Source organism: Gobius niger (genome assembly GCF_951799975.1).
Source record: "Gobius niger genome assembly, chromosome: 17".
In the NCBI taxonomy this organism is placed as follows: Eukaryota; Metazoa; Chordata; class Actinopteri; order Gobiiformes; family Gobiidae; genus Gobius; species Gobius niger.
The window spans coordinates 12,077,072-12,104,193 of NC_136868.1; the positions used below are offsets into that span (position 1 = coordinate 12,077,072).

At 40.9% G+C, this 27,122-nt stretch overlaps 2 protein-coding genes across 2 annotated transcripts in view; one reads left to right on the top strand and one right to left on the bottom strand.

Annotated features, from left to right (window-relative positions):
- Window positions 1-2,514: 2,514 nt before the first annotated feature.
- Window positions 2,515-25,689, bottom strand: usp46 (ubiquitin specific peptidase 46). Its single transcript, XM_079574973.1, has 9 exons — window positions 25,293-25,689; window positions 19,662-19,742; window positions 16,270-16,483; window positions 9,850-10,094; window positions 7,354-7,430; window positions 7,149-7,232; window positions 6,458-6,655; window positions 4,900-4,978; window positions 2,515-3,298 (listed from the first exon to the last, which is right to left on the bottom strand). Exons 1-9 carry the CDS (start codon window positions 25,326-25,328, stop codon window positions 3,197-3,199), a joined length of 1,116 nt encoding a protein of 371 aa, XP_079431099.1. The 5' UTR covers window positions 25,329-25,689; the 3' UTR covers window positions 2,515-3,196.
- pdgfra (platelet-derived growth factor receptor, alpha polypeptide) overlaps window positions 17,982-27,122 on the top strand; it is a 424,693-nt gene continuing 415,552 nt past the window's right edge. The window contains exon 1 of the mRNA XM_079574850.1: window positions 17,982-17,996. The gene's annotated coding sequence lies outside the window, so the exon portion shown is untranslated. The remainder of the gene's footprint in view (window positions 17,997-27,122) is intronic.

Consider the following 27,122-nt stretch of genomic DNA (forward strand, 5'->3'; position numbering starts at 1 on the left):
AGACCACAAGTCAGTTTAGTGGGCATTTGTATCAGTGGGAAACTAGACACAACCTTGACTTATATTGTTTAAGAATGTCATGTTGGGGGGAAAAATCAGCAATAACTTTAGCACCTTGATGAATCATAAAACCAGGCTGTAATCCAGAAAAAGTAATGTGAAGGTATCAAAACTAACATAAGCAGTTAATACTTATTAGTCTCTTCATCAAGGGTAGGCAAGTTTGCATGGTGGATTATCTTCATTTTAAAAAGACCAAGGGCCGGACCTGCCAATATTAGTCCAAAGTAAAGCGTTTATGGACATGATAAGGGCTGGGTACTGTTAAACGATGCCAGTCTGGTATCAGGAAGAAAGTTTAGGTTCTACTGGTATCTAAAGAAGGCACAGGAAAAAGAAAAAAAGAAAGAAAAGAAAAACAGTTTTGATGCTGCTGGTCCAAGGACAGCATTAAAGGAAGCAACTTGGTTGTATCAGCTCAAATAAATTTGTTTTCCCCCTTTCTTTCTCCATTTTTTCAATTTCATGCCCAATATTTGCCCCATTTCTCCCAATCTTTTTTCCCCCCCTCATTTTTGCCAACTAATATTTTTATAACTAATATTTTCCCTATTTCCCCCAATTTATTCCCTATTTTTGCCCCATTTTCCCTGCAAAATGCATTATTAATTCCTTATTTTTAGGCACATTTTCCACCAAATTATTCCCCATTTTTCCACACATTTCTTCACATTGGAGATTAACCCTATATCGTAAATATGCAGATCTTTCACACGTTGTTCTGTTTTCTGGTTCTAAACGACAAACATTTAAGTATAGGTATCGAAAAAAGATTGTTCAGGTATTGGTATCGAAAAAATTTAATGGTACCCAGCCCTATAAATGACTTAATTGGGTGTTCCGAAATTTTGAAAGAATTGTCTGATTTGTGTTATATCTTCAAAATCATTCACAACAGAGGTTCTGACGTTGCCTACCTCTGCTCTCCATCAATACATCACTCCATGCTTTAATAACCAGGAAAACAATGTATTTCATGATTCATCTGTTGTCTCGAGGTCGATTTCTTTTACATTTTAATCGTTACCTTGCAGCCTGGTTATGATCCACCAGGGTCTCCTTCATCTCATCATTTCACCCACGTTTTCAGTTCATATCTGGGTCAGCAAATTTATCAAGTTAGGCCCTTTACTGTAGTGTTCCTATGAATCCGCGTGTGTCGTATTCATATGTATCGCAACGTTACAACAAACGCAAATAAACCTTCATCGACAGTCAGTCACGTTACATTAATAAATAGATAAATAAATAGGGGTCAAGAAATGACTACGATTCTGTCATTTTTGTAGTGCCAGAGCAGTTATACTCATGCCCCAATGGTCATTTAGGTAATCATTTTAACGCTTCCTTCAGTCCGCTTGACTTACACAAACGTAAATACAAGGTAGTACGGATATTGGCCCTAAAGACAGATTAGAAAAACGATGACAAAGCAGGACATGCAGCTTACAGCACTGTGCAAATGTTTAAGTCAGGTCTAAAAAGTGATGGCCAACTATTCCCTTGATGTCTTGTCATGTATACTTGCATTTCAAAATGGCATCGCGCATAGTTTCGGCTGCCATTTTGAACACTGAAGTAGAATTATGCAGCACTACAATATGTAACAATATCTCTACTCAGGATGAAAACGAAAGACAACTGATTGACAGTGGCATTTTTATTTACTCGTAATCATTGCTCAAGGAGACAACATTTGAAACATGGCCCCAGAGACGCACGTTTATGTGATATAACCAGCAAATGTGGCACAGACGTAGCAGCTCTGTCTGTGGAGCTACAGCAGGATTTACTAAAGATCTGCTTCACTCCTCAGACTAAATTAACACATCAAAGAGGAAACAGAAAACCTTTCGCTGTGTTATTTCCAGTCTGTCATGTCAACAGTCTCAGTCTGAGTCAGTGTTTACGCTGCTCAAGACGTTAGCATGCTAACGGTTAGCAACTGTCAGGCTTCAACACGATAAACACATGTGTGGCTCACATCTATGAACACAGAGGAAATACTGCAGTAACAGCTCAGCTCTGACCTCTGTCACGTGTTGTATCCAAGGCCAGATGTTTGTGGTTCAAGGCTTTCTCTTGGAGAGGCTTATCGTGTTGAAGCGAAATGCTAACCAATAGCATGCTAATGTCTTGAGCAGCTTAAACACTGACTCACTGGTTTCTTAACATAAACGTGCATCTCTGGGGCTGTGTTTTTAACTCTTATCTTCTTGAGCGATGATTACGAGTACATAAAAATGCCACTGTCAATCAGTTGTCTTTCATTTTCATCCTGAGTAGAGATATTGTTACATTTAATTCTAGTTCAGTGGCATGTATAAAACGTAAAATCCCTGGAGTTTAAACCTCTACAAGCATGTTCTGAATAGCATTATTTAGCATTGGGAGAGATTTTATGTTTTTTTTTAAGTTTGTCTGAGTGCTGTTCACCTTGGCAAAAAAAAAAAAGATAAAGATGTATAACTTATCTTATTTTCAGTCCTTATGTGTGTTTTTGGTGCAAGGCTACATATTTTGGTCGCACGTTACTTCTTTCAGAGCAGGTAATGGGATCGAAATAGCCTTGTATCAAAGAAAAACAAGTGATAATGCATTTTACTGCCCCATTTTCACATCATTACCAAGAAAATAATAACCGTTTACAGTCTTCATACTGCGAAAGGATTAGGCTGAATTTTTTTGGACAGTTTCCGTGTAATTACCATAAATACCCATATGTAATCATGCCATTTCCAATCCTATTACTGTGAGATTACTGTGCTGTAAATGCTACTGTACTCACATATGTTTGTTCATAGCCATCTTTGAAACCGGCCTGAAACTCTTGCACAGTGCTGCGAGTGTTAAAAAAACAAAACAATATATAGTTAGACACAACCATGGCGAACTTGAAACAGTGGTCATCGCAAACTAGCCTATATCAAGAATCTGGGTTTTTTGTTTTAAAGTGCAGTCCAGATGCAGGTGGCTTAAAGACGCATTTGACTTGGACATATCTCACAAACCCCAGGGCTGACAAAAGGATTGGCACAGTTTCTTCAGACAGACACAGAGGAGGGTTGTGGGTCTATCAGGCTAAAGGTACAATAGAAAAATCCTATTCAGTCCTGTTTGCGCCCAAACCCCCCCCTCACTCCCGGGACTGGTAGAAGAGGATGTAACCGGACTCTGAGTTTTTGGAGATGTCCGAGGTGAGCCCGTAAAACTCCTCGATGGCCTGCGCGTCGATTTTCTGAAAAGAGATGAAAGAAGTTCACCGTCATTGCGCAGGAAAGAAATGATTTGATAACATGTACAAGCGACCGCCTCAATCCCAGACAAAAGCTGCCACCAGTGTTTCTCAAACTGTGACACGAGTACCAATGGTGGTTTTCAGACTCTTCTGAAATATTTTTTGTTGCTAATCTTGCAAATGTATGTGTTAGTTAAGTGATGATGTCATCGCTCCACTTCCGGGTCCAACAGAACTTTAGCCCTATTCACTATAATGGGATTTAGCTGATTTTAATCTGCTGTAGAGCTGACGACAAGGCTCTTTTCTAGCATCTGATCACAAAATTATTAGATTTACTTTTCTTTAGTGATGCTTTTCTGACATGAATTATTAAATTGTTTTTTTCCATACACAATAAAGGCTTATTTTAAATATAAAAATATCAACATTTTTCCTGGAGAAATGGTGAGCTATATTATTCTAATTAGGCATTTCATATTTCTCAACAGTTTGGAAGTAGCTTATTATTCCGTGTGATGTCACACTTAATGTATAGGTTTTGGTAGCGCTTCTTGATAATGCAAAAAATATATTTTTTTACAATGGATACTCTTCGGGTTATAAAAAAAATGTTTGCAACGCTGAATCTGAAAATGACATCGATTTTTCTGTATCAGGTCAGGTTTTTGTGCCAAGTGGATTTTCCAACCTCTGTTTTCCATGAACCACATGATTTTTACTTCAGCATTTACAATCAGCCTGAGCCAAGGGGCTGGTTTCAACAAAATTTTCAGTCGTAGCTTTTGGCATTTCTAAGAAGTGAAATTGCATATCAAATAATAAAAGTGCCTGTATAGCCTTCATGGAGTGTACCAAAACATGTAGCGTACGTCACAAATAAAACCAGTCTCCCCCTAACTGTGGAGAGACAGGCAACAGGTGGGAAGAAACATTTGGCTGTGGGGTAAAAAAAATGACTAATGGAGCAAAACCAATGTGATTTTTGGATTCAGCACATCAAAAATCAGCTCGCAAAACATAGACACCAAATTTACTGTAAACCAGTGTGATATATTATTGAAACAATTACAAAAGTGCAAATTACATAATACAACATTTTGGAAACAAAGCCAGCGCCCCAAACCTCTATAGACACTGATGAACTGCCAACCTGATGGCACAGTTTGAGAGGAGTGGAGCATTAAACACATGGCAAAAGGGGGCTATGATCTGAACAGCGTTTGTGCCCTCACTGGCCAGATTACGTCATCAAGACACGCTGTTTTCATAGACAAGAGTGAGTACAGTCCTGATAACAGTTCAGGTTTAGCTCTTTTTAGAACGACTATAGTTTGGACTTGATTCAGCCCAAGCTTAGACAGTGTAGAAGATCTGGTATTTCTTAGGTGATACTGAAAGGTTTGAGCGACACTGGTTTAAAACCATTCCACTGCTGCTGCCCTCTTTTAGAAGTAGAGGTGTAGGCGGAGTATGGATCGAGGTACGTGCACTTTGGGGGGTGAGGGCGGGAGGACAGTTTTCTCAGCTGGAGGGCAGGAGCAGTGACTTTATGAAACAAGCAGAGAGTTCACAGTGACTATAGGAACAGAGTGACGCACCTCCACAATGTCATCGTCGAACAGCAGCCAGAAGCCGTGACTCTTCACTATGGTGATGTAATGACCTCTGTTTGGGCCGCTGGGGAACAAACAACAGCAATTTACTTAAAATACAGGTCTCTCGCTGCTCTGACAGAGAGGAGAATCACACTGAGTCAGCGTGACTTCCCCGAGGGGGCCAGTTACAGCTACACAAGTACCTGAGTAATATCAAGTACATTGGGTAGTACTATTCAGAAACAACAACAGTACTCATACTACACTGTGAGGAAATCTAAGTGACAAGTGTGATTTAATTTAAAAATATTTCTTTTCTTGTACTTTGCCTTGAGACTTATTTTTTTATGTTTGGAAATATCACAATTCCCACGTCATTAATGATCCGATGTCCATAAATCAGACTTTTATGCTCAACCAGTACTAAGTAAGTAAGTATTTTCCCCAAGTGCTTTTTTACTTTCACTTAAATTATTAGTTGGGTCTCTACTTTCTACTTCTATTTGAGATCATTTTACTATAACTTAACGAACATTAAATATTTTGAACATTAAATATTTTGTTAACTTAACTCTTAACATCTGGTTATTACAGACAGCCAGAGGAGGGTCTAGTCCTCAAAAAAAAAAGGATATCATTTAGGGCTTATGCAATATTCATCACAAACTGAAAGTAGGTCACTCGGCTGTCGAAATGTCAGTATCGATCGGTGACTCAGAAAGTTAGAGGTGGTTCATTGATACAGTGAGAAGTGAAAATGAGAAGTTTACTTTACACTTCACACAGTCATTACCTCTAATTAAAGGACAAAGCGTTAATAAACAAACGGGTCCGAAATATTTCATACAAGTGCATAAGCTCAATCTAGATCCGACTTGGGGCGTTTTCACACATGTTGGAGCGCCTTATGGGTCGACCTGAGACTGCACTAGTTTCAACTGCATTTACTAAGTGAGTTCAGTCCGTATGGTCACTCTCCTCTTTCTTGGTAAAATACAATGAAGCTGATATGTGAAGCAGGGAGAGCAAAGTTTGACTTTGCAGCAGGAAGGGAAGGGGGCAGAAGAGAGACATGACCTTGATGATATGAAGTTGATCCATTTTTCCTCATCAGAGTCTAAACGTCCTCATGCAGCACATACTGTATATTCATTCTTGCTTCGCGCACAAAAGAGACTAGTTTGGCCCGAGATCGATTGCCCTCACACCACACCCGCTCCGCATGAGAGCAGCTCAGGCCGCTCCGAGATCGCCTGTTTCAGCCGGACTCAGAGCGGCCCAAACTACGGTTGGATTCACACTGACCCAAAGTACTGCTCTCGGGTCAAGAGCCACTTTAGGTCGACCTAACTAGAGCCTGTGTGAAAACGCCCTGAAACAGATTTTCATGTTTTTCTTATTATTACTTACAGTAGATTTGTAAACCAACAACAGCTCTGCATTATTAAGCATTTGTCACAGCTCTACTGGGTCTTCCTTGTTGGACAAACTATAAGGTCACATATGAAATAAATAAAGCCCGTTTTTATTTCTAGAGGTAATTTTGAACTTTTTTTCCTACCTGCCACAGTGCACAACCACAGCCACCAGGTCGTACATGCGGTCCAGGTTTACGGCGTCCGCGGACGTGTTGAAAAGGCGCAGCTCGAGTGGGAAGACCACGCGATACGACAGCTTTGTGTATCTGTGCAGCTGCTCCATGTATTTAAACCTCTTCAGGTGCAGGGCCAGGATCATGGGCAGCTTCTTCACACGCATCCTGCACAGACATTTGCAAAAGAAAGTTTAGCTTCTATTTAACGTTAACGAAAGCCAAAAGCAAACCTGGAGTAGCAGTTCATTCACTTTTATTCATGTATGTTTGAGTAAAGGAGCTAGCGTTAAAAGTCAACCTGGAAAATCAATCTGCAGCACCGCGATTCATCATTCAATCGTTGCCTCATCTTCTGCCTAATCCCCTCTGCGGCCCATCACCATGACAGGCGCGCTCTGCCTTCGCCAATCTTACACATGATCCTACGTTAAACCCCCCTTGTCCACTTCCTCGTCAACTCCACCCTGGCCTCATCTTCTACCGACTCCGGGGGATGACGTATCCTTTGCTCTGTCATCGTGCCCACGCATACATTTTACGTTCAATATGCGCAATAAATAGAGAAGTGCAAAACCATATAATTTAGAAGCAAGCAAAGGGCACAAAGATAATCTCCACAGCCACACACACACATGCAATAAGGATGAAGCCGACTGACCGTTTCTGAGCCTCTTGTTTGCTGCAGCACATCTCACAATAGTATTTGTATTCACTGCACAGCGTCTCTGTGTTACTGAAGTCCCTGGAAGAGAAAGAGAGAGGACAGAGGCGCCACAGGAGGCTCTGGTTATCCAGCTCAATCAAAGGGGCCCGTCTGACAGAGGAGAGCGGGCCTGTTTGTGTGAACAGAGGGGAGGCAGTACCTGAGACAATGTGTGATGGATGTATTCTGCTCCACGTCCACAGACAGGTCCAGGAAATCCTCGTCTTTACTGCTCACCTGAGGAGAACAAAACGGAGATCTAGGTTCAGCTTAACGATACAGTCAGTGAAAAAATGTCACGTCAAGCCCCATTTTAAAGACCTTTCTATCCATCAATTTGTCGTTGTAGAGCCAGAGAAGCAATAGTTGGCTTTCTTAACAGAGGAACAGTTTGAAAATCAACAATGAAACCGCTTTTGAACAGTGAAAAAGGCAATTGCAATGTTTAGTTGTAATGTACGGCCAAAAGTGAAGCGGCAGATGGATAATTGCCCCTGTCCTGAGACAAAAGGAATAAACAAGAGGGAAAACAACATAGATGGATATATCCACTTAAAAGGCCAGAGAGGCTTTTTGGCCTTCATTTCACAGTGAGGAGAGAAGGGTCAAAGAGTAGAGTGACATTCAGCAAATTGTCGGAGCTGCCAACGTGCCACATGTGTCGTGACTGAACTTCTATGCCACTGTGCAAAGCATCCATCTTTTTATTTTTCAGAAACTACTTTGGCGAAACGGAGGGATTAGTGATTGAAAGCTGGTTTCCTCTGAGCCCGTCTAAAGTTTTTTTTGTGCTTGTAGCACGGGGGTGAAGGGGTGACGAGAGGGGGGAGACATGCAGCAAATGATCAAAGCATCACCCATGACGCTGAGACTGGAGTGGTTTTCTGTGTACGTGCACAGTCTTGCCCATTAGGTTATCCAAGTTGGCACGCTCTCCATGTGTTCCCCCATCGACCGAAAACATGCACAACAGGCCAAAACCTAAACTGACCGTGAACCTTTCTCTTCCATTCTCTACACGCGCAAATAAACACATTAACATTGATCTCAACAACTGTAGCTCATCTCCCAAAGCAGCCAATGCAAGTAGAGAGCCCTTTGCAGCTTGAAAACAACTATCGGTATAAATAGACGCACCTTTAACCAAAAATGTCAGGCAAATGTTGGTCTTGCTGAACAAAGGCTGATTGCTGCTTCATACCTGGGCAGTGTGATTTGAAAACAGTCTGAGAGGTGGTGACACATACAGCTCAAAATACACATCAATCTTGGACAAAGACAAATACCGCTGCGAGAGTCTGATTATTCCATGCAGTCATTATTACCAACCTTCGTATGCAAAAACGAACATGTTAATTTTCTCAAGCCTGACTCACAGAGGAGAGCCCAGCACCCACTCACCTTGGAAAAAAAAAAAAAAACTCTGAATGCGGCTTTCTACCGACAGGTTTTATTTTGCATTTGTGCTGTGGTTTCAGAGGTTGTTCGGGGCAACACGTCCTACTCTCCTCCCTCCGCCATCTGTGGACAAAGGCTTGCCTGGTCCTGACGTAAACCACAGAGGTTTAAGGCTGATAAACTGATCCTTCTTGAGGCCGTAACAATATCGGAAGATGAGTCGCTTTTTACTCATATTCCTGGAGGAATCCCTAAGTAACTATTGAACTGAATGTGACTCGTTAGAGACACAAACCTTCAGACTTTAGCTCCTTTGAACAGATGAGCCTGGGATATTTTATTCAGGTTACAGAAATCCATAACTACTATCCATATGTGCAACAATATAATGTATTTTCAATCATGCTGGAATCAAAATATATTTTATTTTCCTAACATTATGAAGCCCTGAGTGTAAGCTCGTCTCCTGTTTGTAAATGCCACATTCTTTAAAGCAAAATGTCTAAGGAAAACATTCATCATTTGTTTCCCAGAATGGTTTGGTTAAAGAGACTAGATGCAAGTTGGTAATTTTATGCTCAGGTCTTACCTGTAACTGCAATCTCTATATTCGTGCATGACGGCACTTCGGACCCAAAGTAAAAACTTTTTGAGTGACAGTGCAGGATGTTAGAGGCAGTTGTGGTGAACAGGTCTGAGCTCATTCTACACATTAGGACATGGCTGGAACATGTAGGGGGAGGAAAATACTTAGTTTGAACATTTTTAAGGCTAGCTTTTTTAAGCCTAAATAAAAGGTGTGGGGCATGGGTTTAAACCTCTCTTAAATACACCCAGTCGACTGTTTGAAGTGTGACCCTTCCATGCTGTATTCATGTCAATATGTGGCTCTCGGTTAAAAAAAACTTTGGACACCTCTTGGTTAAAGCCACTATAGGCGGGTAGTGCTCAGTTACATTTAGTAGTACAAGTACAAGTACTTGTGTAACATTTTGAAGAAACTGAACTTACAAGAGTCATAATTTGTTACTTTTTACTTCTACTTGAAGTATCTATAATCTTGGAAAAAAAAAAGATGTTGTATCGGCAACTAAATATGAGATTTAAATAGATTAGGTGCTCATCCAAATCTGTTCGTTGATTACCCACTGCAAAGTGGTTTTGTATTGATGGCAACAGTATAGTCCAAAGTGTGAAATGACAGGTTTGCATAACCTGTCATTTCCTGTCTCTCAAACCCGAACATCGCTTCACGCACCGTCTCGCAGTTGAGGCAGCGCGTCTCGTTGGTCAGCGTGCCCTGGAAGATGTCGTGGACCCAGGTGGGCTCGGTCTTGTTCTCGGAGTCGGGTTCCGTTGCCGCGGTGACCGCCGTCCCGTTGTTCTTGAGGCGTCCATTTTGTTTTTCCTGCTTCTTCTCATCCTGCAAAATGTCGGCTACCGTGTTCAGGAGGTAGTTCAGAAACTCGTGGGCGTCCTGCTGCATGTAGTTGTCGAACAGATCTGGAGGAAAACATGAAGAAAAAAAAAAAAAAGATATTAACCAGAGACCAGATCTTAACTTCTCAGCTTCATCTCATTCTCCCACAGAAAACGTTCAGTCCGTGGTAAACAGTAAAACATATCTATGGGCAAAGTACGTGTAAAGCAACAAAGATTGAAAGAGACAAAGATTATATAAAGGAGTAATTGAGCCGTAAAATGTCTATTATTTAAGGGTGTTAAACAAGTCTCCTCTTATGGAAGTGAGAAAGTCAAGAGGGAAGACCTTTCAACAGAACAAGCAAACAGATTTATCTGGGCGTTATTAAGACTAAGCCGACTAAATATAATCAAATTACTTGGAAGTTAACTGCATTATAAAAATTTAAAGACGTCAACACAGTTCATTTAAGCCAATCAATGTGCTGATGGAAAGAACAGAAAAATGTTACGCTGAGCTCCTCTTTCAGAGAATAAAATAATGAAATGAGCTCATAAAGCAAAGGTGCCATTTCACTGACAAATTACTGCCGCAAACTTTTTGCTAGTCGTTCATATCAGGGCTGCACCATGAGAGAAAAAACTGCAATATTATTACAGTATTTACAAACCATTATAACAAAACAGTGTTTCCTACTCGCATTGGCAGCATTAGCACATTTCTCGGATCAGAGCTGAGGCAATTTTATCTATACCGTGCATTTCGTACACAAGGCAACTCAATTTTCGTCTCAAAATATTTAAATCTTATTGCTCTTCTATACAATCAAATAAGTTCAAATGCACCGTCAGTTGTTTATGTCATGTTGTGAAATACATTTTCACCCATAAAACATGCAGTTCTGTCATCGTTTTGAGCCGTTGCACTAGAAGAGATAGATAAGATTTTAAATTTCACAAGCAGGTTAGTGCTGTGGTCAAGGACAGTTTCTTTTCCATCTGAGGCAGCTTGCAAAAATAAAGTCCTCACTTTCTAGTCATCATTTTGTGAAATATTGATTCATGCTTTTGTTACGACACAGTTGGATTATTGTAACGCCCTGAACACCGACATCAGCTAGTCCTCGCTCACACGTCTGCAGCAGGTTCAGAACGATGCAGCGCGTCTTTTAACTGCTTCACCAAAGCAAGCATCACATTTCAACTGTTTTGTCTTCCCTTCACTGGCTTGAGTCCAATACAGAATAGATTTTTATTTTTTTAATGCCTCAGTGGCCTTGCTCCGCGTTATTTGTCCGACCTGCTTGTGTCATACTCCCCAGCACGATCAAGCGTTTTCTGTTTCTGTCCCAAATTGGGGAATGAGCGGCCTCTGTATCTTAGACAGGCCGACTCCCTGCATGTATTTAAATCATGCCTTAAAAAAGGGATAGGCCACCGTTTTTCCATGCTGAGATATGTTCTTACCTGAGCTTAGACAAGTTAATTTGTTCCTGTCTGGTCTTCACTCGTGCCCTCAGTCACGTGAACATAGCACAGACGGTGTTACCATTTAGCCTCTCCCCCTCTCCACTATAGCTCCAAACGCGGTGAAGAAGATAGAAGCTACCAAGCACTTCCATGTTTTCCCTATTTAAACATGGTTACGTGAAGTGTTGCACTATAAAGTATAGTTACACAATATTAAACAATGTGGATTTTCTAAGCAGATATAAAGGGGAACTATATTGTGAGGCGTAATAATACCAGGAGTAGTTCGACTGCAGCGCAGTAGTATGTTCACTTTACTGCACTTTAAATACTAACGCCGTCTGTGCTGTGTTTACGTGACTGAGGGCACACATGAAGACCAGACAGGTCCAAAAAAAAACTATCTGAGGAAAGAACATATCTCAGTATGTAAAAACTGTGGCCTATTCCTTTAAGATGCGTATGTTCTCTTTGGCATTTAGCTAGTTTGTAAGTTGACTTTTACTGTTCAAAGTGTCCTCTTATGCCACTGTTTATGTGTATTTATGATTGTATTTTTATATTGTCCTTTTTGTACAGCACTTTGGTCAACTTTGCTGTTTTTAATAGAGCGCTACAAATAAAGTGGATTAGATTGGATCCAACATAATGTAAATATGGTACTAGTTATTGTAAATGCATCACAAATAAATTCCTCAATGGACTGGAATTTTCACAGACACACAGATCATTTTAAGCCTCAAATAAACGAATATCCGCTGCTTGCTGTGAACGTTATCCAAATTGTTTCCAGTAAAGACAGCGCAGAAAAGCAAAACTCAGCCGAACTAACCTAATTCCAAGCACCCCGTTGCTTCAAATGGGATTACCAAGAGGTGGAACAAATGTGCGCTGATTAAAAGTAGCAGGATAATTAAACCAATCGGAAATGAGAGGAAAATGGGTTTGACAGGTCGTGCTCCAGAACTCAAACGCATGAGTTTATTTTAGCAATAATCATTTGCACACAGGGAGGGGTTTGATTCCCTGCAACTCTCAGTTCAACACGTCTCATTATGTGCTTTTATTGCCCATTATCCGTCTTGAAAAGCAAATCGCTTTCACTTTATCCGGTGACGAGCTTAGAAATCTATGCAGCTGCAACTGGACTGTAGAACTGCTTAAAATGAATTTGTGATGGTAAAAAAAAGTACTCAACAGGAGAAAAAGGCTACCTCTGACAGAACTGAGATTGACTTTTAGTGATGGTCACGTTTCGATAAAAAGCTTCACTGTAAACCTGATACAGTGGCACAGATAACAGCAGCGCTCTTGTGTTGACAGACCTCCATGTAAAAAGCGAAAGTGGAGAAGAGAATGATGGGAAGAGCGAGGGGTGGCGGGGGTGGGGGGGTGGAGGCAGCAGCGGACAAGAGCTCAAATCAAACACAGACGCCATTGTTCATTTGAATAAAGAGCTGCCTCAAAACCGGAGCGAGAACAGGCTTCGTCTCTGTTGTGTCCACGACTCGAGCGACCTTACCACCAACACACACCTGCCCTTCACCCCTGGACTCGCGCTGCACTACAGGCAAATACGGGCAAATGGCCACATTACAGAACTAATTTAAAGTGATTCAAACGGGTAACAGGAGATTAATGCTACAAATGTGCACAATGCAAGGAAATATGGGTTTAAGGGGCTAGAAAGACAAAGGTCTGTGCAAAAACACGGCAAGATACTTTATGGTAAGTAAGTAAGTAAGTAAGTAAGTAAGTTAGTAAGTTAGTAAGTTAGTAAGTTAGTAAGTTAGTAAGTTAGTAAGTTAGTAAGTTAGTAAGTTAGTAAGTTAGTGCTTTACTTGTCATTCTACAAGCGTAAAACGAAAGTGTTCAGGCGTTAGTCCTGAGCCGCTGCGACTGAGCTGTGCCACCACTGTGGGTAATGCAACCTGGCTGGCTGCCTTCAGTCCTCCGCTGATCCTCTGAAACGGTGCAGCGCTTCCTAGATTGGTCCCTGTTTCAGGGCATGGTGTCCTGCACTGGTTACCTCCTCCTTCCTCCTCCTCTTCCTCAGCTTCCTCCGCTCCACAACAATCTTTCACCATCTCCTCGTTTGTCCCTTCTTTGTTTTCTGTAGCTCTTCTTGTGACGCCTCCTCTGTGCTGCAGGTGTGGGAGGCTCTTGGTGCCTCTTCAGTGTCTCAGAAGAAGACATTTGTCGGGCTAGAATGGGTTTAGCTGAAAGCTTTCTTCAGGACCATTATGGACTCTTTGTAGTAAAAAAAAAATTCACCGATCCCCACAAAAACACGGTTAAGATGTACAAAAGTATCCAGTAAAACAATGTGGAATACAGAAACCACAAATGCAGTTTGCAGAAAAAAGGCAAAAAACGCAGCTGTACCGAGAAAGAGGGAGCTTGCTGCCTGTTTACACGTCGCAATGACCGTGAGACGAAAACTATGATGAAAATAATTATCAGAACTAGAAAATGATAGGGTGGCAAACTTGGCAAGGGCATTGGGAAAGCTATAGTGTCTACCTAATTCAGAGGTAAATGCTCTTTACATTGAGATACAAGACTGTCACTTCTTACTGTTCTCTTAGTGAGATAAGTTTGCATCTTTGGGCCATATCCTGTAAGTACTCCTTATCTCAATTATCCATATTATCATTTTAAATTTGAACACGACACAGTCACAATGTCCAAAATGAAAGGCCGTGTACCTGACTTTTGTCTTTTAGCCAGTAGAGGAATGAAATTAGTTTTGTACTTCAGTATCTGGTAAAAGAGAACTTTGTGTGCCATCTTATTATGAAGCATGTTTTTATTGATTGTGAACTAGCAGATGATTTGGTGCCGTTTTCATGACCATGACAGTATTTCTCGTGCTTATAGTCTCATTCCTACGAAGAACTGGATTGGTAGAGATGCATAAGGAAAGCAAGGAATGAGTTTGGACCACAACTAACAATCTCCATCTTTCATTGTTTGTGAAAAAGAAAAGGCCTTAAATGATTGTTGATTCCTGTAACTTACAATTTAACAATACAATATTACAGTCCGTTCAGAGGAATGCACTGATCGCTGCAGTTATTAAGCTGCATTACACCTGCCATGACTGGACACATACCTGCTGTCCACTGCTCGATGAGGAATGTTCTACGGAAATATTTGGACTATTTTTGATCTGAATTCCAGTCAGAGCCTTAATATAACTGTTCTGTGTTGACCCAGGTGGTGCCGTCTGAGTGTGTGATGCAATGGTGAACACTGTAGCCATATTTAGAAACTTATTGGCAAAGTTATTCCAGGCTCATATTTGTTTTGATGTCGGGGACAGAACAAGACCATTAACAAAACCATTTCAGCACAGAACGCTCGTTTTTCAGGACCAAAACAAGAATGGAACAAAAGTATGACTAAAACTAAACTATGGCACATTTTTAAGTGAACATATGCTTTCTTTATCAGAACAGGCCACCGTCTTTACATACTGAGATATGTTCTTACCTGAGCTTAGACGAGCTGATGCGTAACTCAGCTCAGTCACAACCCAAACGGGGGTGAAGTTAGAAGCGACCAAGCTCTTTCCCCTTATTATATTATTACGCCACTCATAAAATAGACATGTTTAATTTTGTGAGACTATACTCGTGTAACTACTCGCGTAACTGAGCTTGGTTGCTTCTACCATTCATAAACTCCGGTCAATTATCATTTCCCCACATGTTAGGTCTGGGTCTGGTCTCGGTGGCCGCGTTACATCTGTTTAATTTCAACCTGCTATTCAGTGAGTGGGGGAGGCGGGTGTTGTAGGTAACATCAAGCATTTGCGCCGGATTTGCCGGTTATAGTTTGGCAATGGTGGTGGATCCGAAAGTAAAAGGAAGGGGAGGGGGTACCCTGTTACCATATTGTCCTCTCCTGGAGTTGTGTTTGGAGCCAGTAGCGAGTAATGATTAGCAATCTTTACATTTTCCCCAGTGGCTTTTCTTAGCACCGTAGCGGCCGAAATTTCTTGAGAACAAAAAGTCCTACGTATCCAGGAACTGTTTTTCTCTTGCTAAGCTTAAAGATGCACTATGCAACTGCAAAAATCTCAATATTTGCACACATTTGACCTTTTAATGACTCGGTGGCGTTATGGGTGCAGCATGGCATCTTTGCTTTCCCTCACAGTGGCCTTCATGACGCTCCAGAATCAATTGTTTTTAGGGGTTCGTACCAGAATCGGGCCAGAAACCAAAAACAATTGATTCTGGAGCGTCATAAAGGCCACTGTGAGGGAAAGCAAAGATGCCATGCTGCACCCATAACGCCACTGAGTCAATAAAGGGTCAAATACACGCAAATGAAGTCTTTTTTTTCCACATAAAAAGTTACATAGTGCACCATTAAACCTTTCATCACGGAGCAAAAACATTTGCCATAGCAGCAACATTTTTTCATTTCCTCTTCATTGAAACAGCAGGGCAGTGAAGGGGAGCAAGAGGAGGGAAGTGCAAGGGACATATGGGAGCTTGTTGGAATATTAAAGAAGTGAAATAACTGGATTTTGTTTTAGCTGTTTTGGATCAATATCACAACAAAGTGACGGCCATGAGAAACATCAGCAAAAAAGTTAAATTCTGCAGGAAAATGTGGTGATAGTCTGAACTAATACGTAAAACAATGTTTAGTTTTTATATTTACATGATTTTCCCCTCTCCATTTTGTAGTTTACATTTTTGTTTTGAATAAATGGCCCAGACCTACTTCCTCAACAGTCGAACAATCACCCCGGTCTTTTGCCCGTCCTCACCGTTCTCTTTCCGTAGGCGTGAGATGAACTTCTTGGGCGGGATGACCCCCACTTTCTTCTTCTGCGTGGTGATGGAGTGGAACAGGTCGGCCAGACACGTGAGCAGGTTCTCCTTCTTCTTCTGCTGAGCTTTGTAAGACAGGACATTCTCCCGGAAAGGCCTGCAGAAGTACAGCGCCTGCAGCACCGAGTTACAGTAGCAGGTGTTTCCAAACTGAGGAGACAAAAAGAGACACTGAAATACGTAGTGCTAAATGAAGAATCAAACAAGAATCATCTGCATTTCAGAAAATAGAGGTCTAAACTAATAGCAGATTTACACACAAGACCCCCATGGAGACATTATTGTATTGTATGTAGGCCTGGGGCAGTAACCGGATTACCGCCATACTGCGGTCACGTGACGCACACCGCGGGTCTGAGTTCCTCACCGTCATCACCAAAAAAAAAAAAAAAAAAATGCCTTTAAGTATACGAAATTTAACCAGAAAAGGAACTAATAATAAACCTGTAAAAGTGTCTCAACAAAAAAACTAACAAAACTCTCAAATTAGACCAGCCACAGGTGAAAAAATATGAAAAACCAGCTGCCCTGAGCAGGCGATGTGCAGACAGTCACATATCAGGCCTACGTGAGCGCGGAGTGTGTGGATGACGAGATACAGCTCCATATGCACATGAGAAGGGCGCATTTACTTTAAGTTTAGACTGGGCCTGTTCAATAGGCGACGCGAGGGCAAACAATTAAATCTGACCTGCGTCTTATTTATTTCCATAAAAAAAAAATTTGGAGCATTTTCCGCACCACGTCGCTCCGCAGCGCATTGGCCCGTCACCTCAGAGCGTAAACATGGCTCTGTAAACCGGTGAAAAACGGCTGAACTACAAAGACAAGAGGCTGATCGTTGGACAGACTGGCAGATTTGACCAAACCAAAGCACAAGGACACTCGTGCGTCGTGTTTTCGGACTTTTTCACAGATTATCATGGAGGAGCAGGACTCTTCGCGGTCCGCGGCAGGTGGACCGCGTGTTTCCCTTCTTTATCAGTACAAAGGCCTGTAACTTGAAGGTAACTTGAAGGCCAGTAACTTAAAGGTAAGGAACTTTAGTTTTGGATGTGTTTACAAAGCGGGTGATGAAGCTGATGTAGCCCGAGTTTGGGGAAACTGCACCAGGCTGGCACGAGTGTTCAACCGGTCAACACGTGTGTTAAACCTCGCAGTCTGGACTCTAACTTAGCCAAATAATATCATCAGAACAATTCATTTGACAGGTAAATGTTTGCTTCCTTTCTCCTTTCAATCAATTTGATCTGCATTTGTGGGAAATATAAAGATACAAGCGCAGAGATGTTTGTTTGCGATGATCAGAGTGAAGAGGCTGAAGCTGAATAAATGATCACGCGAACATGAGCGTCATCTCATAATAAGAGCCTAATTCACTCAGTTTTTCATAAAGTGCCAGGTCTGGCAGGAGAATAGCGGCTCAGATGCTTGGATAGTCCCCCTCCCCTGTTCAAATGTGCCCCCCCCACCTTCGAAACGCTTGTGACGCCAGTGAGCGGTATATCGCAAAACCGCGGGAATTTGTTGATTACCGCCTGCAGTATGAAAATATCCAAACCGGCATTATAATTGTATGTGTTCAAATCTTATAATTGCACGTGACTTCCAAGTGAACACTACTGAGGCCACACTCGTTCATTCCTGATGAAGGATTAGCTGCGTCTCATCCAAATCAATAAATAGTTCAAGTTAACATAATGGACAGAGTGTTGCTGATGGACAGTCATCGGCAACACGTTAAAAAACATCACATTGGATGTAAACACTGTACAAGGGCAGGGGAATCGTTTGTGTTCATTGAGGTCGGAGTTTTGATTTCAAAAGGTTATGGACGACAGTATTAATCCTTCAAATCTTTGTGCTATTTAAATGTTTATATAGTGTGTGAGGCATTTATAACAAGACAAAAGCAACTAACCAAGGAAAGGAAGAGCAACAGCTTATCTATGTGTGCATTTTTTCTGCCACTGACAAAACAACTTCTGCAAATGAAAAGCTCATTGTTTTGTTGCTGCTTGATGTACAGTGGGAGGAAAAAGTAAGTACACTGTTTTCTGACATTTCTGCCAAAATTGGTCATAAAATGTGGTCTGATCTTTTCAAAATCATAATGAATTAACAGTGACTGCTTGAATACCACCCAATCATATACATTTAATCAGATTTTTATTGTCTATAACATGTAAACATTGACAGGGAGGAATAAGTGAGTACACCGCCTGAATCTCACAGCAGTTTTATAAAGAGGAATGGTCCAAGATTCATCCTGAAAAGTTGTGAGCGTCTAATCTGCAATTACAGAAAAGCATTTATTGCTGCAAAAGAGGAGTCAGCCAGCTATTTAATACAGCGGTGAGTAAAGGAATCCGGAAAATATTAATGAGAATGCTCCGGCAAATGTTTTGGCCTGTTCCCCGAATCCATCACATCAGACCAAAAGTGTTCCTGAAAATAATAATTTACAAATAAGCACTGGGTGTACTTACTTATTTGACACTGTTGTGAATGACTCAGGTTTTTATGCAAAATATCTTGATAAACTAATGAATTATTTTTCCTATTGATGATAGCACGTTGTCCAGGCCCTGAGGCAACAAAACAGCCCCACACCACGATGCTCCTGCTCCAGACTTCACAGTGAGTATAGGGCGTTTTTATGTCGGTGCTGTTCTATTTTTCCTCCACACATGACTATTCAACGTTGGTTTGCGAAAGAGCTCTTGGATGCTCCACAGCACTACTGGCAAAATATACTGTGGACTGATTAACCCAAAGTTGAATAGTTTAGACTTAGACCATTCCTCTTTACAAAACAGTTCAGGTAGATTCAGGTGGTGTACTCACTTATTCCCCTCTGTCCTGCGAATGTTTAAATGTTATGGCCAAAAACAATATGACCAAATGTAAATGTTTGGGTGGTTTTAGTTCAGGCAGACACCGTTTATTTATTCTTTTGATTTTAATAAAGACCACAAAGTGACCAATTTAGGCAGAAATGTGTATCTCACTTTTTCCTCCAACCGTAGATGCCAAGACATACATGGTTATTACTAGGATAATAAAGGTCAAATGTCTTCCCTGTTTTCTGTTGCTGTTTACACGAAAGCTCACACTGATCAGCCTCTCCCCGAACTGTAAACACGGTGAAGCAAGCCGTGATTTGAATAATCTGTTTGAACGACGGGGACACGGCGCGTCCAGGGGCGGCTGTTTTGTACGAGTTGTGACAGACGCGGAGCACGTTCGGGTTTGTTTTGAAAGATGACACCGGTGTTTTCTGGAAGTGCCGCACTGTTGATGCATGAGGGGATTAGGCGACGCTTACGTTGACCAAACCGAAGTAGTGCTCATTGATGGGGAACTGCTCCGGGCCAATGTCTTTCTCCAGAGCAGAGGCATTGGTGCCCTGAAACAAAGCAGAGAAAAACACATGGCTGTTATTTAAGGGTTTCACGTCTATTTGTCAAAGACTGATGGCATAACATTTTAAAAACAACTCGGTCCCCACAATTTAAGGCTGAATAAGGTGTTGGATTTTGCTCTAGCACATTCTCAGTGACAGGATGACCGTGTTTGATACTGGTCAAAGATAAAGTTTTAGCTAGGGCTGCACACGTTTTGCGATATAAGGATAAGGTTTTTTCTTAAAGAATTGCTTTTACTGTTTGGATATCAAGATTGAGCTCCATGCACAAGATTGAGCTTTGTGCACATTCTGAATATGCACAAAAGCATTAAGATTTCGGTGAAGACTGAAATATGCTGAACTAAACAAGACTCCCATGCATTTCAGTTTGTAGAGGTCTAAACTACAGGGTAAGCAGGTTTTCCACAAAAAGACTCCGTGGAGGCAGGATCTTTTGCTCTCGCTGTTCGCAAAGGATACAAGCAAACCTAAATGACTGCCTTTGCATTACAGCAGATATTTTCCTGACGCAGCCGTTTCCTGTAACCAAGTTTCATAACTGTGGCTGGGCATATTATCAGCAAACTTTCAGTCATATCAGAGACTGGGATTCCCAGCGCTGAGGCCCTGAACATGTGCTACACTAACCCCTTGTCTAACCTGCAGCGCCAACTGCACAATTTCAGTCCCATCTTGACACAACCCTCTCCATTCTCCAAAAGGCTTAATGTTGTGGTATCTGTAAAATCAACATTCTTGTTTCAGGGACCCCCAGAACCCATGACGATCTGTTTTACATACAGGCTGGAGACTCACATAGGCTCTTATGTCGGACTCACACCTAGGACTGTCATGATAATTACGATATCGACTTATCGTTCAATAAAAAGCAGATAAACGATACATTTTCGGGCTCGTCTGTACATTTATTAGCATTTCCCATCATTCTTTCTAGGGCTGGGATGATCCGCTTTTGTCACGATCCGACGCGTATCACGATACTCAGGGGCCGATCCGATACGTATTATGATTTATTATACGTTTACCTTAAAATTTGTAAAAAGAAAACAGTCATGTGTCCAAAGTTTATAAACCCAATGCCATTTGACAGTTTTTGAAGTGTTCGATCGAAAAGCGCATTAACATAAAATGTAACAAAGTGCCGTTACTGGAAAACAAAGATGCGCAGGATAATAATGCCTCCAAACACATGTATTGAAAGTATTGCGATACTTGAAAAAGTATGGATTCTTGGTACTGCAGCACAAAGTATTGCGATCCAAATGCGATCCCAGCCCTAATTCTTTCTTTATAAAACTTTGATTTTTCAATGAAGCAAATTGAGTGTCAATATATTTCATGTTTGTTGGAGCTTGTGTGGTATTTTAGGATGTGATTATGCACTTTTAAAACAAAGGTTTACTCTCATTTTTATGCCTGAGAGTTGACAGTATTGTTAGAGCCAGTAATATCGTTTATCGCGATACTTTCCTGTCTCAATATATCGAATTTCAAAAGACAGGCCTATCCATACCTTCTGCTTATTCCCATTTATTTCCCATATATTTGCATTTACTTGTCCACATGACTTTTCCACATCTTCCGGTTAACAAGGTAAAAATGCCGTCCTTTATCATTTTTTTCTTCTAGGTCTCAAGTTTCCTCCTAAAGAATGCTACAGTTCGCCTCCACTTTTAACGCTGTCAGAAAAATAACTTCCTGTCAAAAGTAAGAATGGGGATGTGCGCTAAATGGGCCCGTCCTGTCACATCCACAGGCCTCTTGGAGCGGACCACTTATACGCTGACAGTGCCTCTCCCTCCACCGCTTGGAGCTCAAAGCCAGGACAAATCAAGCCGGGCTTTGTTGAGCGAATGCTGGAGATAATTTGGAGAGAGGAGGGTTGTGACTCTGAGTGACTGTCATTTCTCTCTGTCAAAGCAAACTCAGAAAAAAATACCTCTTTGTTCAACATCTACTTCCACTCCGCACAAAGAGCGAGCAGTGAGAGCACATTCGGTTCAACAGCCTTAACAGAGCAACGAAGGCCACGTAACAGAAAATGTTTGGGAAATCAAAGAAAGATCATAAAACAGGGCGAAAACAGGCTAAAACGGGTCTAAATTCAGGTCTACAGGACAGAACTAGGACAAAACCTTTGACTATACCACAAAAGGACCAGGCAGGGATCCGAATAAACTTCAATACATATTGTAGCGATACAGACGGCATCTCGTCATAGAAGGGGGCGTGGTTTTGCTGAGGGGGAAAAAAGAATCTTTAGAGAAACACTATTGTCCACTCTTTTTAGCCATTTTTTGGTGGAATATGAACTTATTTATCAGACATAAATAAAGTCAAGTATAAATTGGGCCCATATGGATATTTTCTCACAGCAGATTGTTCAGTAGAAGTGGAAAAAAAAGCTAGCGCTAGCTAACCGTTAGCATTAGCCCGATGCATTCTCCGTTATTTATGTATTTAGGGGCGGTTGAACCACTTTTCTCCTCTCCGTGTCTTTGTGTCTTCATTTAGTAGAAAACTACATTCATATTACAGCGTTTGTTAAAGTAGTTTTTGAATAATTAAAGAAAGTTTTTTTTCCCCTCCAAATTGTTTCCCCCCTTAACGGTTTTCAAACATGACCATATATGGGTGATTCCAGAGATGCCGTCTGTATCTATAGGCTGATAAAACATCTGTCTGATCAGCCCCTCTGGCCACCACCAACCACTCGCTCACACCCATTAAGCCTGGTGCCAACTAGGATAGGCCTGTCACGATACGATACTAGATACTGTCTAGGGCTGGGACAAAATATCGGATCGCATTTGGATTGCAATACTTGTGTTTGGAGGCGTTTTTATCCTTCGCTTTGTTTTCCAGTAACAGCACTTTGTTACTTTTTGTTAATGCACTTAAAACTTCAATAAATGTCAAATGGCATTTTGTTTATAAACTTTAGACACATGACTGTTTTCTTTGTACACATTATACGGTTAACATTACATTACATTACAAATCATAATTACTTACTGTATCGCAATTTGTATCGGCTCGGTCCCCGAATATCGTGATACGTATTGGATTGCAACAAAAGTGGATCGTCCCAGCCCCAATACTATAAACTTTCAGGCATAAAAATGTAAAGTAAACCGTAAACCTTTGTTCTAAAAGTGAGTCATCACAAGCCACACAAGCTGGAATCAACATGAAATATAATGGAACTCAATTTGCTTCTGAGGGGAAAAATAGGGGAAAATGCCAATAAATGTACAGATGATAAATATTGAGCCCAAAAATGTATCGATTATCTCTTATTTATCAAACGAAAAAATATAGTAATTATTGTGACAAGCCTAAACTAGGACCACCCTCCTTAACTTCCAAGATCAGAATAAACTGAGCAGAAGACTGAGGGTTTCTGCTGAACTTGGGACTAAACAAGATCAACAAAAATACTTGTCAGTTATCCACACTTAAAACATATTTCAATATTAAACAAAGTCACACATCACAAAAGCCAGGTCTAAACTGTCTGCACAGTGCATCAATGGAAAATGTCACTCTACCCCCAGAGCAGGACAACTCATTCAAATTACATTCTCAATTACAAGTTCCACAAAATGTATTTGTAGCAGATTTTGTGAACTATGAGCTAAAACTTTGCCATAGAAAAGATGCCAATATGCCTACACACTACACTATAGGCAAAAGACTATTTGCCCGTTTCTTGCAACGCACATTGATTATTTCTCTTATGAACTATTCATCCTTGACCAGATAAATGTAAAGCAATAATAAAACAACAGCGCCATGACTCATTGGTATGATATTAAAAAGATTCTATTCAAGCGAAAACTTTCACCCAACTTTCTAAACCTTGATACAGTCTTTCTAAAGCCACCTGCGCGTCTGCCGAAAATATCGACAAATGAAATCATTGACACACATTCAGGACTATGCATACAGGGGCTGCCCGACAATGCCATAGTGAGTGGAGCAATTCAGGTAAATATTCACATCAGACTATTCAGGAGAACAATGGCTTATTCACTTGATGCTGCAGTCTTGTTTTTTATACAAAGCTATACATTCAATGCCCCTGATCTAGATTTGCTTATAATATTTCACATATTTCTTCAAAGCTGTTATTAAAACGGTTAACCCTATTCTATATCTACGCACTTTCAAACCACATTTGTCTCAAAACGGGGCCTTTCTGTGTGGAGTTTACATGTTCTCCCCGTGTCTGCGTAGGTTTCCTCCGGGCACTCCGGTTTCCCCTACCACTAAAAAAAAACACGTACAATAGGCCAGGATGAATGAGAGTGTGTTTGAGAGAACGCATGGGGGACGACGGATGGAAATTAGCCCAAGTCTACAATCCGGTGTGGCGTGTTCATTAACATGCACGGCTAAACTAAAACAGTACCATGTAAATGTAATGTCAAACGTAAATTGGAAAATAAACATATCAGAAGATTCACAATATTATTTATTAAGATTGCTATTTGCTATTGATTTGCAACAAAGCTTAAAGGGGCTAGATGCAAGGACCTGAAGTAACACTGTTTTGAGTGACAGTGCAAGATTTTGGGGTCATTCTACACCTTAGGACATTGTTGGAACATGTAGGGGGAGGAAAATACATAATTTTTACATTTTTAAACTCCGCATAATCCCTTTAACAAAGCTTCTTGGATGAGGTGAAACATCCTTGAACTTTCCAGTACAGATCACGACTCCAGAACCTTTGTCTACGATGGAAAACTCCTGTACAACCGAGAGCATACACAAAGAAAGAAATGGGATTCCTGAAACTACTGTCAACTGAGGTCAAAAGGCCATCAGTGCCCCTATCATGGATCAACCGACCTGGTAAAAATGGTCCCGGGTCAGGAAATCAAACCCTGGTCCTTCTTATTGCAAAGCCTCCAAAGTATTTCACTACTAGTAAAGTGAAGGTCATTGTAAACTTAATAAGGACAACTGTGGTGTAAAATGTGAAAATACTGCAAGCACACACAATACTGACAATGACAGATCTATCCATGCAAATACAATTGCACTTAATTTGCAAGTCATACGACCATCTGTCTGCGCAGGGAAGCAGTGGAAGTACATAGGCCTCAAGTTGAAAGCCTAAAAGTGTAAAGCTCCCAGCCGCTAAAGCCTGGGTTTCCTACTCTTAACCACGTCCCTGAACACGACATTAGCGCAGATTAGTGCAGATCTGTGCTCTCTTTGATGTCCTCCCTGTGATGTCCCATTACGCAACCACCAAAACAACAGGCAGCTTGACACCTGTCATTCTACGCATCATCCCGCGTACTGCAAATGACTTTAGGTAGTTTAGGTACTACACAAAGCCCAATGAATGGAACCGTGCAAAACAGACGTGCACAAGCATATTTTAGGAGGAGTAGGTAGTGTACTTTTGCCCTTAAGTTGCACCTTAACCCGTCTGGAGGATAGGAAAGACCGGACTACATCATCACACAAACCAATAACAAGCTGCGGGCAAGTAATTGACAGCGGCCAACTTACCATATTACAAATGGAAGCGATGTTTCGGACAGTCATTTAGTTTACAGTGTCCCCCTCACCGCCATCTTCATAAATAAAACATAATTCTTTGAGGGGTGGGAAAGCGACGCCGTGAAGAAATAAAGTTAATTCGCAGGCGAGGCGGGCAGCGGTAGCAGCAGGAGGCCAGACTGACTGCAACAACCCCGGGCATAAGCAACAACACCGAGAGACGGGAGACACGGAGCACCATGCATCGAGCTAGCGCGGAGCTAACGACGTCCAGTCAATGCAGGAAGGGCGACATCTTCCACGGGCAGATTTCACCACGAGAACCTGGGTAAAAACAGCCAATGCATGAGTGATAACGGACAGGCGAAGTTACAGGAAGCGGGTCGTTAGCAACGCGTAGGGAACTAGCATGATGATTGAGGAAGAGGTCACGCCCCGCCCACTACGGTAAAGCGAGGCTATGATTGGCTCACATTTGATTGACAGGTTTAAGCGGCCATACAAAACGCAGAGTGTTGGAGGTATGGTGAGCTGTAATCAATCAGCTGAAGATACGAGGAGCGTGGAGTTCTGGGTAATGTAGTTTGTTTTGAAAATGGCAGGCTTACCTAAGGATTTCTTCATGAGTTCTTATAAAAGAAAATACCGCAACAAATAAATCAAAAGGGATTTGCATGTGAAATTTTCGTAATTCACATGAAATACATTGCAGTGCACACCTAACTACAAAGCTCAGTCATTGCTTATGAGCAATTTATTTCAGGAATTCACACAAAAAAGTGAATTTTTCTTGTTGTTGAAAAAGAAATGGAAAGAATAACTGGAATGGTTTCCACCTTTCACCCAATAATGATGACAAGCTTCAACTCAAATTAACATTATATTATTATATTAGATCCGGCTTAAAATAAAAACATTTTCAGTCAGTTCAGACAGTTCAAACAGTTCAGTCAATTAAAAAATTATCAGAATATTTACATTACATACAACATTTTCATATGAATTCTTATTTTATTGATAGAAGATTGCGATTATTGGCATGAGCTTTTTTTCCCCCTCTTTTTTTTTTAAATTGAGAGTTATAAGACAATTACAAACAACAAACAACAGAGACAGCCAAAACCACAGACAACAGATCTTATGTGACACTGAACCAGAAAACGAAGAATTTAGGCTGTACTGCACTGTAGTGTGCGTGCGTGCGCGCATTTGTGTTTGTGTGTGTAACGTCATGAAAAAATGGGGGAATTGTTATCATTGTCATCATCAACATCATCATCCACAGTAATGTTACAACAACTAATATCATCCACACTGTCATTATACTGTATCTAAAAACAATTATAGTAATAATGATAATAATATAATGATAATAACAACAACCATAGCGATAATAGTATAATAATATTGATAGTAATAATAATAATAACATTCATAATCAATCACTGTCATGTTCAATAGTCATTGTCATCATCCTTGATACCAGCCAGGTAAATTACTTTATGATCTATATCTGTATTGTTGTATTTTGGTTCTTCTTTTTTTTTTTTTTTGGCCTGGGGCTTTTTAATTAACACCTCTATAAACATTTCCTAGGTAGCAAATGCATCTGGAGTTCTGACTTTATAGGAATAAAATGGAAACCATTTGTGCTATGTGGTTCTGGAGCTTCTTGTCTATGGAACCATATTCATATAAGCCATATGTATTTGTTTGTGATCCATCCATCCATCCATCCATCCATCCATCCATCCATCCATTTGAACCGCACAACAGAGCTCCCAGGATCTTTTGGGAGGGGGAGATCAATCATGAGAAAATAAATGTGATTACATATTT

What these genes read in the sequence shown, in the direction of transcription:
- usp46 (XM_079574973.1), bottom strand. Translation starts at nt 25,328, where the DNA reads ATGACTGTCCGAAACATCGCTTCCATTTGTAATATG. An exon ending in GTGGTTGTGCACTGTGGCAG is followed by an intron (nt 4,979 to 6,457) that starts GTAGGAAAAAAA and finishes TTTGTTCCCCAG; the next exon opens with CGGCCCAAACAGAGGTCATT. An exon ending in TCGACGATGACATTGTGGAG is followed by an intron (nt 3,299 to 4,899) that starts GTGCGTCACTCT and finishes ATCTCTTTTCAG; the next exon opens with AAAATCGACGCGCAGGCCAT.